The 19,202-nt window shown below is 40.6% G+C and overlaps 1 protein-coding gene across 2 annotated transcripts; it reads left to right on the top strand.

The window, feature by feature from the left end:
- Window positions 1–614: 614 nt before the first annotated feature.
- Window positions 615–18,729, top strand: mst1r (macrophage stimulating 1 receptor). Of its 2 annotated transcripts, none has more exons than XM_022745018.1 (21): window positions 615–803; window positions 3,525–4,830; window positions 7,888–8,064; window positions 8,146–8,268; window positions 9,329–9,499; window positions 9,597–9,757; window positions 10,961–11,096; window positions 11,225–11,361; window positions 11,680–11,859; window positions 12,214–12,313; window positions 12,402–12,620; window positions 12,745–12,891; window positions 13,908–14,061; window positions 14,246–14,335; window positions 14,458–14,670; window positions 14,790–14,870; window positions 15,115–15,296; window positions 15,436–15,545; window positions 15,672–15,837; window positions 16,457–16,593; window positions 17,524–18,729. In XM_022745018.1, the coding sequence occupies exons 2-21, from the start codon at window positions 3,625–3,627 to the stop codon at window positions 17,753–17,755; spliced, it is 4,122 nt and encodes a 1,373-aa protein (XP_022600739.1). In that variant the 5' UTR covers window positions 615–803; window positions 3,525–3,624; the 3' UTR covers window positions 17,756–18,729. The 2 variants fall into 2 exon arrangements, with proteins under 2 accessions (XP_022600739.1, XP_022600738.1); XM_022745017.1 differs by having other exon boundaries at window positions 14,455–14,670.
- The last annotated feature ends 473 nt before the right edge of the window (window positions 18,730–19,202 follow it).

Here is a 19,202-nt window from a genome sequence, read left to right as displayed (position 1 = left end):
CATAATATATATCTATAAGCATAATACATAAAAATACATATTTGTGTGGGCTAAACATATGTCAATATAAAGAAATTGTTCCAAGTTCTAATAGTTTCATATATAATTTTTACATACAGTACATGTTTTTTTTTATTTTATATGTACATAGATGTCATATATGGAAATTCAATAAACGGGATTGCTGTCTGATTTAAAATATTTTGGTTGTAACTGTAAAATCTATTTAAAGGTTGTTTCTTTTCAGTGTAATTCATGAGTAGCCTACCATCATATTTGTGGAGACACCAGTAGCTTCACATGCGGGTCTGTTGCCTAAACAATTCGTTCACTGTACACTCGCATGATAAAAATAGTGCAAACACTACCTGGAACACTACCTATTGTACAGAAGGTAAGTTTCAATTGTCTGCCAAAAATGAAAACAACGCGCAATGTAGACATTAATCAGCTGTAAATTCACATAGTTCCTGCAACAGTTTTTGGCAACGCGCGTCACCATGAAAGGTGCGTAAACAAACACAATGTGGGTTAATTGGTTTTACCGCTGTCTCCGTCAGCCTGAAGCGGTGAGGGGAGGAGCGAGCTGTGGCACCGCCGAGGCAGAGGACACCGGTTTACACTGGGAGCTGAAGTTAGATCCGAAACCGACACAGTTCAGGCTTTAACTTGAAGCAGAAATTAACCTAATCGTGTCACCTGGAATCTCTCCGAGGACAGATCAGCCATCCCTGCTCTGCTCTGGAGTCAGATACGGAGCAGAGGTGGCAGTGGTTTCTTCCCCGAGGAGCACAGCTGTACAGGTAAGACCTTCATAACATTCACAGCTGCATGTGCCACGGATATGTTTCAAAAGATTACAGCTGAACTAGACTCCTTGCAGTGCTGAACCTTTCAGGAGCTCAACACAAAATCACACAATGCTACTGTATCGGGAAATTAAAATGTCATAAAGTGCAGTTAATTAAGTTTAATGTGTTGTTATGTACTATTGATAGAATTTAAATCAATCTCAGTGTTTTTAGTAAGAGGTTTAATTATAATATATGGTGATGAAACTGTGGTTAACTATGAGTGGTATATGTTTGATGATTTGTGAGAAAGGTGTGTTAATATAAGGACTTAATCTAACCATTCAAGTTTTGTGCAGTTGGTGGAGTCAGATAACATCTTACATGTGGACTGGAACCAGTGTGTGCTGGCACCGTTCCCCTGAAGTTAAAGCAGACTGCCAGAATATGTAACAGGAGCATAAATCTATATATATGATTTAAAGAAATGTACGGCCACACAACACAAATGATTTAGGTCTTGAACGATGTTCAACCACTTGGATTAATCTCAGAAGAATAAAGTCAGATATCACAATTAAGGTGTTTCATAATAAAGCACATTTAGACCTAATATCACTGCACATTGGAGGGTTCTAGTGGTTCTGTAGTGGTTTGGGATGCATTTCCTGCCACTGAATCAATGCATGTGTCCCTGGGGTCCAATATGTTTTCCTTATTGACTGTTTGCACAGCATCCTGCATATTTAAATCCCTCTGGATAACTGTGCACTAATTAATGAAAGAGGGGCTCTCTCTCTTTCGCTAATTAACTGCTGTCAAAGTGCCTGTGAGCAAGCACTGATCCAATAAAGCAGCCAGTCCAAAGTGTGCATCCCTCTCACAAAATGAGAAAGGTGAATTCTTATTGATGCCAAGATAAAATACACAAGCCAGAAAAGAGAAGATAATATGGATATGAGTGTAAATGCAACACACTGATTGTGAATTCTGTAGGATATTATGTTGCCAAACGTCTGGTTTGATATTTGTCCTGATAACAGAACCGAGGAGGCAGGTGTTCTAGTATCACTGCACCTTCAAGTCATCTCTGAGGGAATACACTAAGTAAAAACCTGGACGCTGACCAGCCTGTAAATAGCACAATAGCACAATGAATGGAAACTCAATTTCAGCCATTTGGTTTATTAACCATGAACATGAACAAAGTCAATCAGTGCCATTACTATGTGTACCCATGTCCTTTAGCCTTAACCTCAGCTTCACGTGGAGCCGCAAATGTTAAAATGTAACACAACATCTATGAATTATTGATGTAAAGACACCAGACTCTTGACTTCAAACGTTTCCATATGACAGAGCGATGATAAGTTCTGTTTTCTTGAAAGACTTTTGGTCAGAAAGAAACTTTCCCTGCTGTTGAATCAAATAAGCAGAGCCACATCACAGTTGATGAAATTCAGATGAGAATTTTCTTCTTCACCTGAGACTTAAAAAGGTTCACGTCGTCTTATGACCATCAGTCCGTGCACATCTTTCCCCCTGAAAGGCACGTAGTGGTTGTGACAGGAATGCAAAGTAGAGAGGCCAGGGGTTCCTGAATATAGCCTAACTGGGATGTGTCCAGTTAATGATCCACCAAACACACGTCTGTTCTGGGTGAGGACAAGGCTCCGAGTTTGAAACGTGGTTCCATGTTGTTCAGAGATTGATCAGGATGAGCTGTGGAAAAATTTTTATTTTTATTTGATTAATTTGTGTTGAACCACAGCCATTAACTTTGTTTGTTATTATTAGTTCTCTTGCACAAAAGAAGATGACTCAATATTTAGAGGAAAGAAGATGGGATGGGAGATTAACCAGAACAAACATTACCAGACAGATATGAATGACTTGAGCAGGAAGTTGCAATAAGAATAGTTTTATCCACTGTCTACTGTGTTGAGCGCCACGAGCATAGAACCCTATTTGATTATGTAAACACTTCCTCTCTGTGTTTGTAGTGAGTCAGAGGAAGCTTTTATCTTTACAACCACTTACTTTTATCATCATGTGACGCAACCAAGATGATGTCTGTCACTTCAGATCTATTAGGATTCAAAACGGAACGTGACTAAGCAGACTGATATTTTTAATTTTCTTAGGTAGCATCATTTCCATAAAACAATATGCTTTCTGTTAAGAGCCACTGTCGAGAATTTTTCGAGGCATTTAAAAAAAGTCCCTCAACTCTAGCCTTTTCCAGAGTTTTCAGCTGCATCTCACAGTCATGGCTGGATTAACGTCACAAGGGGCCCTGGGGAAAAATCTGCTGTTGGGCCCCTACTGGCCCCCGCTGTACATGACAGTTTCGAAATCAACCAGTACTGTCTAGTGATGAAATTATAATTTTTTTTCATTATTAATTATTATTTTTTTAAGCAACTATGCCAATAATTCACCGGTGCCAGCTTCTTGAATGGACATTTTTGCTTGTTTCCTATGTTTTTCTATGATAATAAACTCAACATTTTGGATTTTTGACTCTTAGTCAGATAAAAAAGACCATTTAAATATGCTTGATCTTCTGGGAATAATGATGGGCTTTTTTATTGAAATTTTATACACTGAAAATCAATCAGTTATTAAATAATTTGACAAAATTGCTTTCAAGTTTCAAAGTGAACTTTGGAATGATGATAATTTCTTAATGACTGAATAACTTACTATATTCTGTCATTTCCCTTCATTCAGGTATCATTGGCTGTTGTTAAAGATGGTTTGGTCCTGACATCAAACCTGGAGGTAACCCCACGTTGTCTGTGTTGTTGCCCCCCCTTGCAACCTTGTGGAGATGGTCCACTGGACCACACAGTGGGGGACATGTGTCTGGTTCCAGACTCTGCTGGCCTTTGCTTTGGCCAACTGTCCCTCACTGGCCCCGAGTCCTGTCAACTACTCTGTGGTTTACACCATGCCCTTCTTCCAGGCCCAGGGCCCCATCCAGAACATTGTGAACAACTCGTACTACCAGGAAGTGTATGTAGCCTCTCAGAATGTGATTGAAGCTGTGAACAGAAGCCTGGAGAAGGTGTGGGAGCTCCGCACTGGGCCGGTGGGAAGCCCAGAGTGTCAGATATGTAATTTGTGTGACGTTGACAAGGATCCTAACTTCCTGGAGGACACAAACAACCAGATCTTATTGTTGGATACTCTCTTTATGTATTTATATTCATGTGGAAGTTCTCAGTATGGTGTATGCTATTTCCACCAACTGAACGCAAATGGAGAGCCGCCTTCTCTCTCCAAGTGTTTGTTCAGAAAGGACTCCAACTCTGCTGCCTACTGTCCCGACTGCGTGGCCAGCCCTCTGGGAACCAAAGTCACCATGGTTGAAGAGGGTCAAACTGTCTACTTCTTTGTTGCCACCACTGTAAATGATAGTGTAACCCAGCGTTACGGCAGGAAGTCGTTATCAGTTCGACGACCGCTGGCCACTGAAGATGGTTTCTATAGTGATGTACGTGGCCTAACCGTCCTTCCCGGCCTGCGGAGGACGTATCATATTGAATATGTCTACAGCTTTTTCACTCAGGAGTTTGTGTACTTCCTCTCAGTTCAGAGAGAGAGCCCCGATCAGGAATCATCTCCATTTCAGACTCGTCTAGGCCGTCTCCCGCGGAATGAATGGGAGATGAAGAGGTATCGTGAAGTGATCCTAGAGTGTCGGTTTGAACCAAAACGCCGGAGGAGGAATGTAGCCAGTGAACCCTATAAAGATGTGGTGTACAACGTGGTCCAGGCAGCTCATTTTGGCAAGGCAGGCAGGGAGCTGGCAGAGGAGTTAGGGGCAGAGGAGGAGGATGACATCCTCTACGGGGTTTTTGCAGTTACAGATGACAGTGGGGTCACAGAGCATGACTCTGCCCTGTGCGCCTTCCCAATGGACAACGTGAACAAAGCAATCGTTGATGGGGTGGATGACTGCTGTGAGTCTGGACCAGAACAGCTCTCCAGAGGACTCTGCCATTTCCAGCCCTGTGAGAGCTGTCCACATGAGGTGAGCTGATCAGTCCACTAGCACACAGCAATCACAGGTGATCAACATGGTCTCAGCTCTACTTTTATTTACTTTAGTATAAAGAGTCCCAGTTTTCTTTGAGATACTGTTGAAAGAGAGGTGAGAAACAAAAGTAAATCCAGTTGTTTGACTGACTTCATGAAAAACTGGTGAGAGTGAAAGTATGCCGCTGTCAGACTGACTCACTTAAATAGAAAGCATCAAAGGTATTTTCCTGGCACCCAATCATGTGCATAAATATTTGCTGACTCGGCATGAAGGTATTTCGATCGGGCCTGTTAAAATGTTACCGTGTGAAAGCGCGTCCGAGCGTGTTTTCTTAACGTGCATAAACATGGAGGAGATAATAAACACAGACCGCTGAGACCTTGTTGTGGCCGATGAAATTAATTGATACCATCAACTGCTTATGAACAGAGAAAGAAGTACAAATGAGTAAGAAGTACTTACAGTTCTTCCCTGGATGAATGGCCTAGGTAAAGATAATAATAATTTCAAATAGTATACTTTAGTCATGTGTTTTCTTGTGATTATTATGGAGAAATATCAGTTTATGAAATCATGTAAACCCCTAAATGAGGCAAAGCGTTGCTCACAGCACTGGCAGGGTCAGAATGACAGTGTAGTGGACAGAGCCAAACATGACTAATGAAATGAAACACAGAAAAAAAGTAAAAGGATCTGTATTTAGCACAGAGTTAACTCCAGCTGCATGTGGTTATTGTGTGACTCACTGTTTTCCAAGATAAATCTGTCTGTGGATTGTTGTGTAAGATAAAAAAGTCACAGGGAAACCACTGTCATCAGAGATATGAATTAAACTTGCCCTTGAGAGTTTATTGGTACCTTACAACCTACGTCCTGCATGAAAACCTCTCCTGTGGCTTTTTGGGAGATATTGGTTTCTTGCTAAGACATAGACGAGAGGATGGATCCCACTCTCACGGCTGTGAAAATAATATGAAGCTGGGGCCATGAGAAGATTAGCTTAGCTTAGCATGAAGACTGGAAACAAGTAAAACAGCCTGGCTCTGCCCAACCAACAACCAATGAAGATGGATTAACAAATGAAGATATAATATGTTTATCAGCGACCTTTAGAAGTGTTGGTAGATGGATTTTGTACCTTTGGACAGAGCAAGCTGTTTCCCCGTTTCCCATCTTTTTTTGTAAGGCTAAGCTAGCTTCTTGCTGGCTCTAGCCTCATATTTAGCATGCAGAGAAGAGAGTGGTAAAGCAAATAATTTCCCCAAATGTCAAACTATTGAAGTGAAGTAAAGTTCAAAGCTCATTTGCATCTTAGCTTGCAGGGGAATGCACCTATAATCACTTGCACCTGCATCTAGTGCCCACTAATTGTAAAATATGAGAAAACAGGGATTGAAATTGTGTTTTGGATGGAAAAATAGATATGGAGAAGTCAGCTTACACACTCATTATTCAGAAAAATTGGACAGCGGCCAGTTGGATGAATTTCTCAGGTCAGACAGGGAGAAGTTTTCCTCATGTTTACTCAGCATGCTTTTCATGCCATATTATGCATTCAGTTGGTTTCTTGGGTTAATTCTGCTTTTTATTTTTATTTCCATATCCCATATATAATTCTCATAACATTCTTTTTTTATGTCAGTCACTGTTCGCTGTGAATGTTTGGCAGTGGGGAGTCTGTGGTAAGAGTTTGCACGTCATGTGGAAAGTATGATGCTCAAAATTCCCAGAATTGCAAAGCATGAAGTTGTTGAATGTTGAAGTTACAGCTATGATTTGATTGATTGGACTTTGTTTGCTTGAACCTTCAGAAAATAGAGTAAGAAAATATATGTTGTGATTAAGACATGATACTATGTGGTCAGGTTAGGGCAAGAAAAAGCTAGTTTTGATTTGTTACACTTACAGCTGATGATGTTTGGGACTAGCTGAAATAAACATAGCAGTTACATCCAAAAGATGTTCTTTCCTCTATTTACCTTCAGAGGAATTCTTTCTACTTGGACTAGTGAACTCTGCTTCTAAGGCTGCTGCTGTTTTGTTGCCTTTGGCTGCTGGTCTGAGAGTTGAGTAACCCGTCAGTGGACCTGTCCAACAATCTGAAATCCTGGTTCTTCCATTTCTCAGCAGATCCAAACACCTCTGCTGCCAACAACATCATCTCTGCCTCAAAAACACTATGCTTCTTAGTCTGTAATCAAATTATTCATTTGGATTGGATTTAAAAGAAAACAAGTATAAAGTGTTGTGTCTGTGAGTTTGTATCTTGGCCTTAAAGATACAAGCCAGTCTTTGCATGAAGACTCCCTTAAATCAAACAGGGACCCACCCTGCTCTGCGCCTATGGCTGCAAGGCAATCCTCCTGTCAGTAGTGCAGCACATAATCACCTATCATAGCCTCTGAAATTATGAAACAATCTCATTATGATAACAAATTTACTTTGTGCTTCTGTGTGCCACATACTTTGTTTCTCATGGGTACCATGGTGACCAGTGCAGCTCATAACATGTCCTCAAAAGAAAACAGCTGGATGTGTCTTCCCACAGCTGTAAATATTACTGTCTGACGCGGGTGTGGCTCAGGTTTCAGAATATTATTTTTAAATTGCCAGCTGCCCATCCAACCATGAATAAACATGATTTCACAAAACACCTACTCTCTGGAGCTTCCAACCATTTCACATGACCTTCAGCTGTAGATGGAGTTTTGTCCTGAAAGTGGATCTGCTAACAAGTGAACCTAGTACTTGTTAATTCTAGCAATTATATGTTGTCTGTGTTAATCATAGAAGCTGGGGATGCAATTTGACAAAACCCTTACGAGCTACAGATCCATCATCATGACATCTGAACAAACTTTATCTGCTGATGAAGACAGTGTAATGTAGTTGAAAGCTTCAGAAAAAGCTAGAAAATGGATTTTAGTTGGGATTGTTTTGTCTATGTTTGCACACTAGTTTAAACACTGTTCAGGGTTTTTTCTACTTAAATTTTCTTCCTCATTATTTCATTTCCTTGTCCTCTGCCGCCTGTGGCCGTGGTACTAGAGTATGGAGAACAACGCCACATGCAGAGACCATCCTACCATGGTGTCAAAGCCCTACTACAGAGTGGACCTCTTCAACAGGCAGATGACAAACGTCCTGCTCACCTCTCTGCTGGTCACAACCATAGAGAACAAGACTGTTGCCCATATTGGCACTTCAACCGGACGGCTGCTACAGGTAAGATTCAAAATCTGTTGTTTCTGGTATTAGTTTTCATTTTACCATTGTAATAATCTCCTCTTGTGTCTGTGTTGGCAGCTTGTGTTGACAAGATCCAGTCCTATTATTTTTGCCAATTACTCTCTGGAGGAGAACCAGAGAGTCTCATCCATTGCTGCTGTTTACTCATCAGAGTATCTTCTTTTCGTGGTTGGAGACAAGGTACAGCAGCAATCCCATGTCTCTAAATGTGTGTAATAGGTCAGAGACGTGCAGGTCGGGTTACATCACAATGACAAATGAGCTGGGAGTGTGGCTGATTGTCCCTCCATGACCCTGTGATGATCTGGAGACCTGTCCAGGGTGTTTCCTGTGACTTAGAGAATGAATAATCAAATGGTACTCCTGTGGGATGTCAGGCTTATTACCTTGTGTGATAGCAATTGGGACACAACAGGAAAATGAAGCTCCTCTGAAAGCTCCAAGGCCCCAATTTTATAATCTTTTCAGGATTCTGGTTCCCTTCCAGAAAAGGAAATACCTTTTCTTTAAACTATTAAAAAATATATAGATAAAAAAGTGGTTAATAGAAAAAGAAGTTTGAAAGATGCCTGGTGTTTTGTTTGCAATGTGTATGCATTGAAGAGATAAGATAGTTCAAGTTCCATTCAAATTAAATAGTTTTATTATTCATCTGTCATTAATCAGCAACATTAGACTTCATTTCAGCACAAGGATCTCTCCATGTGACTTGTTGAACAGCCTGATGCTGAATGAGGCTCAGTATCAGTTTACATGTTTCCATCTGCATGGAAAGAATCAATTATTTAGTAGGAAATGTAAGTTAACTGAAGTTATTTCTCTTCTTGCATCTAAATGTATGAAGGAAAAGAAAATAACTAGCAGTAAAAAGTAGAAGTTTTAACCAAAGGGAAAAAAACAAACCCACTCAAACTTCAGTTTTGATTTATTGGGTCACAGGCCATTATTTTCAAATCCCTTTGTACTATTTACATTATCACCTTACAGTTGTTTTAAATTCTGCATTTGGAGGTTTTTCAATGTGATATTTGTTATGTCATCATCTGTATGATTATCAGCAATGGCAAATGTCACAGGGATGGGAAGGCAAGGAATAAATTGCAATATATAAATATATTATATCATATATAGCATGTCATATATATTAATAGCCACATTAATATGAAATAGGGTGGGGCAGCAGGGGATCTTTCTCTGTAGAGGGCATATGTGACTTTAAAAATGGTAATCTGTGTTTCAGATGATTCAGGTGCCACAGAGAGGGCCGGGCTGTCAACACTTCCTGACTTGTGCCATGTGTCTGACAGCCCCTAAGTTCATGGGCTGTGGGTGGTGCTCTGGAGTGTGCTCCTGGGAGAGCGAGTGTCACAATCGCTGGAGGAACGAATCCTGCCCACCTGGGATCACTGGGGTTTGTTCTATAATCCAGGACACAATCATCCCTTTGTGCAACTAATAGAAACATTTCATTTCAAGGTGGTACTATATACTCTGCTTTATTGACGCAGTTCTTTCCACGGACTGCTCCTCCTGATGGTCAAACAGAACTAACGGTGTGTGGATGGGAGTTCCAGTCGCCCTTAAGACCTGCCATCTCCTCCAGAACCCACCAGGTCCGACTGGGACAGACCGCCTGCACTGTTCTTCCAGTCAAAAGCAACAACACACAGTGAGTGACCATGCAGGGCTGTGGTTACAAGTACAGTCTGTTCATACTAAAGTCATTTTGTGGGAAATCCACCCTGAGGATTGTCTTGTGATGTGTGTGTGTATGTGTTTTGTTTGAGGAGGAATTAGTATCTTAAGCTCTTTTACAATATCTGACTGTTGAACATTAGTTCATATAATAATGAATCTAGACTTTAATGGACTGACCCAAACTTGGTGTTTGGCCTGTGCTAATTTAGTATTACAGACAGTGTCAAAATATCTCAATGCTGACGCCATGTAGTTTAGATTTTCCAGGGTATGTATTTTCCTGTTAATTTCTTGGAAATTCTACTAATAATTTCCTAAAGAATTGTTGGTATTTAGCTGTAAATTATTAGGATATTTCCAAGAAAGTGTTATAGTCTGTGAAATTTTATAGCATGGAGTGTAAGTTGAATCAAAAGCTAAGGAATTTTCAATGCAGCTGAAAACTACAGATAAGCATGCAATTCAACCAATATGCTGAATAAATGTGAATTAAATGAATATTTACATATCAATATATGAATCTATGTAAGTGTGGCAGTTCAAAGTCATGAAGATTGAAAATTAAAGATTAAGATTAAAGATTAAAGATAAAGGAAACTTTATAAACAATTTTTTCACTTACCAACTACGTCATTTCAGTTTTTTTTCACAAATACGTGAATATAACACCTAGGTAATTAATAACTGGAACACTTTCTCTATTTATAATTAGTACAAATTGATATGAATTGTGCAGTCCTGCCTTGGATGTATCATTTACAGCTGAACACCAGCTAACTTTTTGAGAAAATATTTATTTATTACCATTTTTCATTTTTACCTGCTTAGTTCAGCATGTTAGCACGCCAATTAGCAACAAACACAAAGTGCAGCTGAAGTAGTTTCTTGGACATTTGTTTTTGGACAAAGTCAAATTATGTGTCTAACATGGCAGAAAGTGCGAATACGTTTAAGAACAGGTTTTTCTTGAATGAATTTGCCAACAAACTAATTCTATAATGACAACCTCACTTGAAAGCTGTATTTTAGCAGCAAAAGTGCTACTTTTGTCTCCTGATGCTGTTTAAAGGCCAAGCATTTTAATGCACCAAGAAATTAAATTGTCTCTGGTGTGTCAGTAACTATATTTGCCACAGACATGCTAACACAAGTGTTTTCTTGTGCTGGTCTTCAGCCTGGTGTGTAAGATTCGCTCTGGGGCCACTGAGCTGTCCAAACCAGTCAACATTACAGTGGAAGTGCATGAGGGCAAGGTGGAGGGACGCTACTCCATTGACGGGAAGGCAGAAATACCAGGGTTCACGTTTGTGGTAATCGCAGCTATTATCATGCTCATCACAAACTAAGAATATTGTTCATTTCATCCATTGAGTATTAAACCACTTTCTCCTAAACCTTTTGTTTTATCGAAAATACTGATGATAAACTGTTGCTCCAGATTCCCAACATCACAGAAATCCAGCCCAACTATGGGCCTCGTGTTGGGGGCACACTCATCACAGTGACTGGACCTCACTTGGATGCTGGGAAGACCAGGAGAGTCACTCTCAACGACATGCCCTGTCCTATAAAGAGGTCTGGAAATACATTTCCTCATAGTAGTATTATCTCTCCTACTCTCTGGAGATTATGAAGATGAGTTGCGGCTCAGAACATTTTATTGCCATGACCTAATAAGCAAACATGTTCCAACTAGTGTGTAGGATAATTACGGTTTGTGAAACTACTGGCAAGAGGTCTTTGCATTCGAACACTGGCTCAGACCTGAACTATTTCCTACAGTAGATGTTATGTTATTGAACATACAAAAGATATTTAAAAGCATGAAGCTTTTTGATCTACCACCGTTTATCTGTAACAACGTGTAATTCACATACCTCTTTGTCTCTGCAGAGTCACAAAGCCAATAGGGAACGTGTCATCCATCATCTGTCTGTCCCAGGCCATCTCAGAGGTGAGGGATGTTCCTCTGAGTGTTTTCATCGACAAGTCTCCTGTCCTCACCACAAAGGTGTTTTACTACAAAGAAAAGCCATCGATTACAGCTGTCCTGCCTGACTGTAGCTTTGACAGGTACAGTAGGCCAGTGAGCACAAACACCTTCTGTGTATGAACTCTGTTGTCCTCTGTTTTATTCCACAGTGACCCAAGAACAGTTAAATCAAGAGTAACTGGACTTTCTTGAATAACCATGACCTGGATGATTGAGAATGCGTCATTTCTGATAAACCAAGTTTATTTTTGATCTGGAATTTAACATATTTTATCCTGACAAAGGAAATCTAATTGGATAAATACTGTCTTTACATTACATAATCTAATTTTTTCTAATATTTTTCATGTGACATTCTCAGTTGTAGTAAGAAATTACAGTATTTCCTTCCTTGATGCAAATGTAACCATCTCTGACATCTGTCTCCACTGTAGGGGGTCAAAGATTGTAATTGAAGGGGAGAACCTGGATTCTGTTTATCGCACCATCATCCACTTTAAACCCAATGAGAACCACCTGAAACCTGTGACAACGGTACAATGTTCATTGTAATGTGCAGTAGAAACATTATTATTTTTTAAATAAGTGTACAGTTTTAGAATTACCTGACTGACTGTTACAGGAGTGCATAGGCAAGTCCATGCCCACAAGGATGGAGTGTATCACTCCTGAGTTCCCCAAGGATGAGACAGAGGAGGGAGAGCTTTCTTTTGACATGGATGGAGCGATGGGACTTTGGAACAAAGAGTTCTCCTACCACCCCTACGGCGAGCCCATACCTTTTGAAACAGAGGGACACGTGCTGAGTTTGTACCCTGGGTTTGATGAAGTGTCACTACATGTAAGGGAGTGTATCTGCATTCGAATTTAAAGACAAAATAAACATGAATTTGTAATGATTATTATATATTCTTTCAATCACTGACTGCATGCCTTATATCTTGATTTGACCTCTCTGTCCACAGCACCAAAAGCTGAACCTGGTGAGCTCCTGCATGACCATCAAAATGACAGTGGCAGGCGTTGATTGTGATGCTAAAGTCCTGGATAATGAGATCACCTGCAGGATCCCTAAAAACATGACCATCCCCAGTGAGGGACTTCCAGTGAAGGTTAGTCAGGCTGGTGGTGTAGATGATGATTAACTGACGGATTTACCTGGATGCAACATCCAACATGGGGCCCCGGTCATACATGTTGTATGGGACCCCTGCTTGGCCTATGATCACTCACTTCCCATGCCTGTACATCACGCAACTAGGATGTTCAAATCATAGTAAAAATTTACTCAATATATTACTGCTACAGATCAAAGTGGTATATAGCAAAATTATCAGATAGATGTTAAAGCAGGGGTTTTCAACCATTGGCCCGTGGCCTCCTGGTGGTCCATAAAGGCGTTGCTGGTGGTCCCTGATTCAATAATGTAGATTGCATGTGGGAATCACTATTTATTGTATTTTTGTGTTATGTATTAATTATTGTTTGTGAAAAATTAAATTCATGAAAATATATAAAAGTTAAAAAAAAACAAGCGGGGGTGACTTTCTGGATTAAAACAGTGCCCATCCAGTCTATCCCTGGTAGCCTGTGCTCTGCTAATGTTGGAATGCGTCCCTAATGTCACATGTGTATGCATAATGTGGAGATTTGCACACAAAACTATTAATTTACTGACAAGCATCTGAAAAGAGTTACTCCATGATTTTGCCAATGAAAAATCATTTTTGCAAATTCTGGTGAAAAGTAACAGTTAGTGTCTAAGAGGTCTGTTTAACAGGTAAGAAAAAAAACCTAATCTCAACCACTTTCCTCACACTCCACAACAGTAATCCTCAGGTTGCTACTTAGTCAGAGTGGTGGTCCCTGGGCCACAATCAGTTGACAAACCCTTTTGTAAAGCAAAGGATTAATTTAAATAGCTCCTTGAGGCTGAGGCATCTTAAAATGTCTTGGCAGTTAGCCACATGCTTTCACACACAGATGTCACAGCTTCAAAGCCATGGATGTGTGACAGAAAACAGCTTGAAGCGTTTATGCTTTTCCAGTGGGGCAGTTATGAGAAAAAGTCTCATAATAAAACAACAATGATGGTATTCACTGTTTTATAATGGGTTCTGTTCTCCAGATCTCCATCAACGGGCAGGTCCACAATGTTGGCACAGTGGTGAGAGTGAGCAACCACTACATGGTGGGGATTGTTCTGGGGATCCTTGCGGCTCTGGTGGCTGGAGCCGTGCTGGCCTTTGTCGTTATGAAACACTTGCGGAAGAAGAAGAAAGGTGGGATCTTCACTGTTATGTGGACATTGATCAGACCTGTTTGTACAACTGCTTCCGAGTGTGGGTGGTAATTTGGGATGAATTACATAAGTCTTTCAACTAGAACATCCCGGGTGTTGGATGTACATGTGTTCTTCTTCTAGGGTTGATGATTAAAAAAAACGTGTTGTGAAATGTTTTTCAGCCTCCATGGTGGAGACCCGTTTGGCCCACAGTGCCAACCGCTCTAGAACAAATAATGTGGAGCTGTCGCCTACTGGGGACTACAGGAGAGGTGGCGGTCTAGCTAAGCACTTACCATTCTACACTGCAATATTGTAGAGCTGATTTGCTCCTGTCACACATTCCTGTGTAATGATCATTGATAAACCTCTTTCTCTGAACTTTTACCAGTAGTATCCATGAGTCCTCCCACCCCCCTGGTGGGTCCGGTGGTGTTCCCCAGGCTGGCCTATGCTGCAGGCAGCATAGATCCTACCCTCACTCCCCTGATGCCTCCAGAAAAAATCTCCATCTCAAGTTTTAGGCCAGAGCTGCTGGAGGAGGTGAAGGATGTTCTTATTCCTGCAGAGATGCTTATTGTGCAGCACCATCGGATCATAGGGAAGGGTAAGACCCCACTGACTTTGTCTGAAACAAAGAACTTTGTAGCCTTGTGAAAGCTATATCATATTTTGGTTGAGCAGCAGCAATCCTCTGTCATTCATTCTTTGTTGTTTTTCCTGCAGGTCATTTTGGCACTGTCTATCATGGCTACTTCACAGACCACAACAACAGAGAAATCCACTGTGCTGTCAAGTCTTTGAATAGTGAGTAATAACTGCTTCTTGAGAGCCGATTTATACGCCCTAGGAAAGCACCAGAAAGGCTCTTCTGCTGTGGAATAAATTTGCCTCAGGATCTAAGATGTCCTCTGAGTACTTTTTAAAGCAGCTTTTTAAAATTGTGCTTTCAGTGTCTTTCTTCCTTTATATTTGAGTCCATAATGCTTGTGTGTGTGTGTGTGTGTGTGTGTGTGTGTGTGTGTGTGTGTGTGTGTGTGTGTGTCATCAGGAATAACAGACGTCGAGGAGGTGGAGCAGTTTCTGAAGGAAGGTATCATAATGAAGGGTTTCCACCACAGCAATGTGCTGTCTCTGCTCGGGATCCTCCTGCCGGAGGAAGGGCTCCCTCTAGTGGTGCTGCCGTACATGAAACACGGGGACCTGCGGCACTTCATACGCTGCGAGAAGAGGGTGTGACAGCGACATTAAAACAGTGGAAATTAATCATATGATTTATGTGCAGCCGTCTGTTTACTACCTAGCAAGCTATGTAACAAATGCAACTGTTTTAATTCAGTGTTTTTGTCATGTATTTGTGGGATTTGTCTAGAATCCCACTGTAAAGGATCTGATTGGCTTCGGGCTGCAGGTTGCCAAGGGGATGGAGTATTTGGCTCAGAAGAAGTTTGTGCACAGAGATCTTGCAGCACGCAACTGCATGTGAGTCACTGAGATATGCAGAGAATTAATTCACTGTCATTAGGCCTGAATTGCTCTAGTGTTGGGAGATGTTTCATTGTACAAAGTTTGCTGAGGTTGATCTCCACTTACTTTTTCTGTCCTTAGGCTGGACGAGTCGTATACAGTGAAGGTGGCAGACTTTGGCATGGCCAGAGATGTTTTTGATAAGGAGTATTACAGTGTTCAGGACCACAGAAAGGCTAAGCTGCCTGTCAAGTGGATGGCCATCGAGAGTCTGCAGACACAGAAATTCACCTCCAAGTCGGATGTGGTGAGCAAATGAAGACTGACCAGTCAGGATCTCTGCAGTGGTTGTACTAAAGAACATACAGAATGTACAGTATTTCTGGGGATGGGAATCAATGTTAAATGCACTGTGGGAATATTAGCATGATCTGGAGAGAGAGTATTTATGTGCCAGTTTCCCAAAATATCAACAGGGTTTGAAGTGTTACAGTACATGCTGCCTTTTAATGTCATTTTATTACCACTTTAATATAGAACATTATGTAAAATAAAATTGAACAGCAGATATATTTAATGACAAGAGGCTGCAAATAAAGATGGTCACACGCCAAAAAGTGTGGGCAACAAAGCTCCATTTGTGTACCTCATGCATTTTGCACTAAATCTTCCAGATTGCTGAACAGCACAATATAGAAAACATCATTGTTTCACGAATTTGCTCCAGTTCCACCATCCTAACTGCACGGTTTCAACTCAACATTAGCCAGCCTAATTAGGAACCCTACTGTGTATGTTCAAGGCTGTACTGTTTCTCTTGCTCATTTTGCACAGTGATATTATTCAGGGAGGGGTTATAGAACAGGATTTTAGCCTGCACCTGAACGCTAGTACTTGATGAGTAATTTCCGCCTCTCTTGATGCAGTGGTCCTTTGGTGTACTGATGTGGGAGATGCTGACCAGAGGAGGGAGCCCCTACCCAGAGGTGGACCCTTATGACATAACACATTACTTACTCAAGGGCAGGAGGCTTCCTCAGCCACAGTACTGCCCTGACCCTTTGTAAGTAGCAGGAATATTGGTCGCCTTGTTTATTCAGTCTAAAGAACAGCTGTAATTATAATTTGATAGTGTTTTTTAGTTTAGAAACAGCCACTGTACAACTGCACAGAATACACTACAATACTACAATAACACCAACACAGATTTATAAGATAGAAGAGAAATGGTACCAGCACAAAGTTCAACAAGATGTTCAAATGGTCACTCAGTAGCGTGAAAACCGTAAATTGTCCACTACTTGGTATTTCAACATAGTTAATCAATGTTGTTTGGGAGTTAATGTATATGACTGCCACACACACTTCTTTCACACACACTGGTGTGACTTTACAAAGAAAAACTGACACATTTTTGCTGTTTTAATGATAAATCCCTTTTGCTCACCAAATTAAAGAGTGATGGAGAATAAATCAACCATTCATACACCTTATCCACTGAGGTCTTGTCACACTTCCCATCCAACATGGGTTAAGGGCTCATGGAGGAATGTCACACAGGGAAGAACAACAGTGTAAGACATTAAATGAATAGTTTGTCATTTTTCATTTTCTTGCTGAGAATTAGATGACAGAGTCAGTAGCCAGTTAACTTAGCCCATCATCAAAACTGTAAATGGGGAAACTGTTAACGTGGCAAAGGTCACAAAATCTGGCCAGCACATCTAAAACTCACTAATTATAACTTGTTTGTTTAAAAAAAAGGTTCAAAAAGGTGTAAAAATGATAATTCACCACTTTACAGGGGTTATTTGTAATTAGGAAACAGTAGCCTTCAGACAGATCAAAAATACCCCAACTTGCAAGCTCCTGCTTACCATGGCTTAAAGGGGGAAAAAAGTGAGTCAGGAATTTCAGGAAATTTTGCACATATAATGTTGCATGAAAAGTTAGTCGGCCATTCTCTTTTACTCACACTGTCTATGTTTTTCAGGTATAGCATTATGCTCCAGTGCTGGGACCCTGACCCAGAGCTGAGGCCCAGCTTCGCTACATTAGTGTCGGCTGTCTCCACCATCTTGTCAGGTCTAGAGGGAGAACACTACATCAGTCTGAATGTCACCTATGTCAACCTGGACCAGCCGCGGCCCTATCCAGCCCTCACAGAGTCTGCTGATGAATATGACTCCACAGATATTGAAGACTCAGGCTCATTCTCTTCCTGATTCACTCCTCCTCCTCACTCAACTCTGAACTGGTATTGGTGCCAACAGTAACAGCACAAAAAAACTTCTGCAAGGTCACCACAGTGTCTTTTACCCCAAAGCATGTGAAACAGAGATACTGCCTACTGTATATGTGCCTGAAAGTGGTGGTAAGATGCTTTCACCTCAATTAGCACATTCACGCTCGTCACTGTCAGCAATTAACTTAAAACAGCATTTGACCATCAAAACTAAAATGATTTAATAGACGTCGAGTTTTTGTGTTATTTTTCACTGGTCACAGATCATCATACATCTAATCAATTTTGTAGTACTAGCTTGTTAGCTAGCCAAACAACACAACACTTGCTACACACTGGACGCTAATTAGCATTATACTAAATCAGTTAAATTGGCCTGTAGGTTAGCTAGCAAATTGCAAGTTTGTTCAGATTAACCAAAGTACAGGTTTTCAAACACTTAAAGCACAGTCAACGCACTGACTAGGGCTAAACAGGCAACCGAATCTTGCTCATTGCTGAACTAACCTGTTCCTACACTACAATGATATATTTTTCAGATGTTGTTTTTTTTTCTCACCCAGCTGGTATTGATGTAGACATTATAAATGTAGAATGTTTGTGTCTAACAGTGTTGGTTACAGTATTGAGGAGAGGAGCCACAAGAAGCAGAGCTATGATGAAGTAAAACCTATGAAATTCAGTGGTACATTAGCTTTGTTTTACCACCTACAACACAGTGTACTGTTACAGTTGCATAACTCATGTGTATATATGTTTAGATATAACATTCCCACACTTGCTTAATTCTTTTGCAGTGCAGTGATTGTTCTGTATATATTGGATCGTACTTCTGTAAGGCAAAATGTTGAACTCAAGGTTTTGAAACAAATCTGACATCACCCTGTTGCTTGTATTTCTGACACAATGTCTTTGAGATAGTGTGATAAATTAAAGTATTTATTTGTTTATAGATTTGCTCTCGTGCTATGGACTTAATATAGAGGAAATATGTGAAGTTGTGCAAATTCTGCCATGAGCAGTTGATTTATGTCACACAGTTTTTTTTTAACTGAACTCACTCGTCTTTGTTGGGGTTCTCCACTAGAGGTCAGTGTTTGTTAAAAGTTCTCTGCATTGCCACTGATAATGCTGCTGAAGATGTTCCCAACAACATGGATACAGCGTTCTATATATGTGATGTTTTCAGCATGTTTGCAATAGCATAGCAACATGAATGACCCAGGTTGTTGGCCAAACCTCTGCAAACCAACCAATAAGCCCTCTATGATAAGATTGTTAAAAACATTAAAAACAGACAAGAACACCACAACAGACCAAGCAGGCATGTTTCCCTCTTTTCTTCTTTCATCGGTTCTGCCTTCCATTTGGCAGGAGCAAATAACTGCATTTTCAATTAAATGAGCTGGAGACACAGCCAACATAGA

The sequence above is a fragment of the Seriola dumerili genome, unplaced genomic scaffold, assembly GCF_002260705.1.
Source record: "Seriola dumerili isolate Sdu_G_001 unplaced genomic scaffold, Sdu_1.0 BDQW01000088.1, whole genome shotgun sequence".
NCBI classification, from domain to species: domain Eukaryota; kingdom Metazoa; phylum Chordata; class Actinopteri; order Carangiformes; family Carangidae; genus Seriola; species Seriola dumerili.
This window is presented reverse-complemented; position numbering and strand designations above follow the sequence as displayed.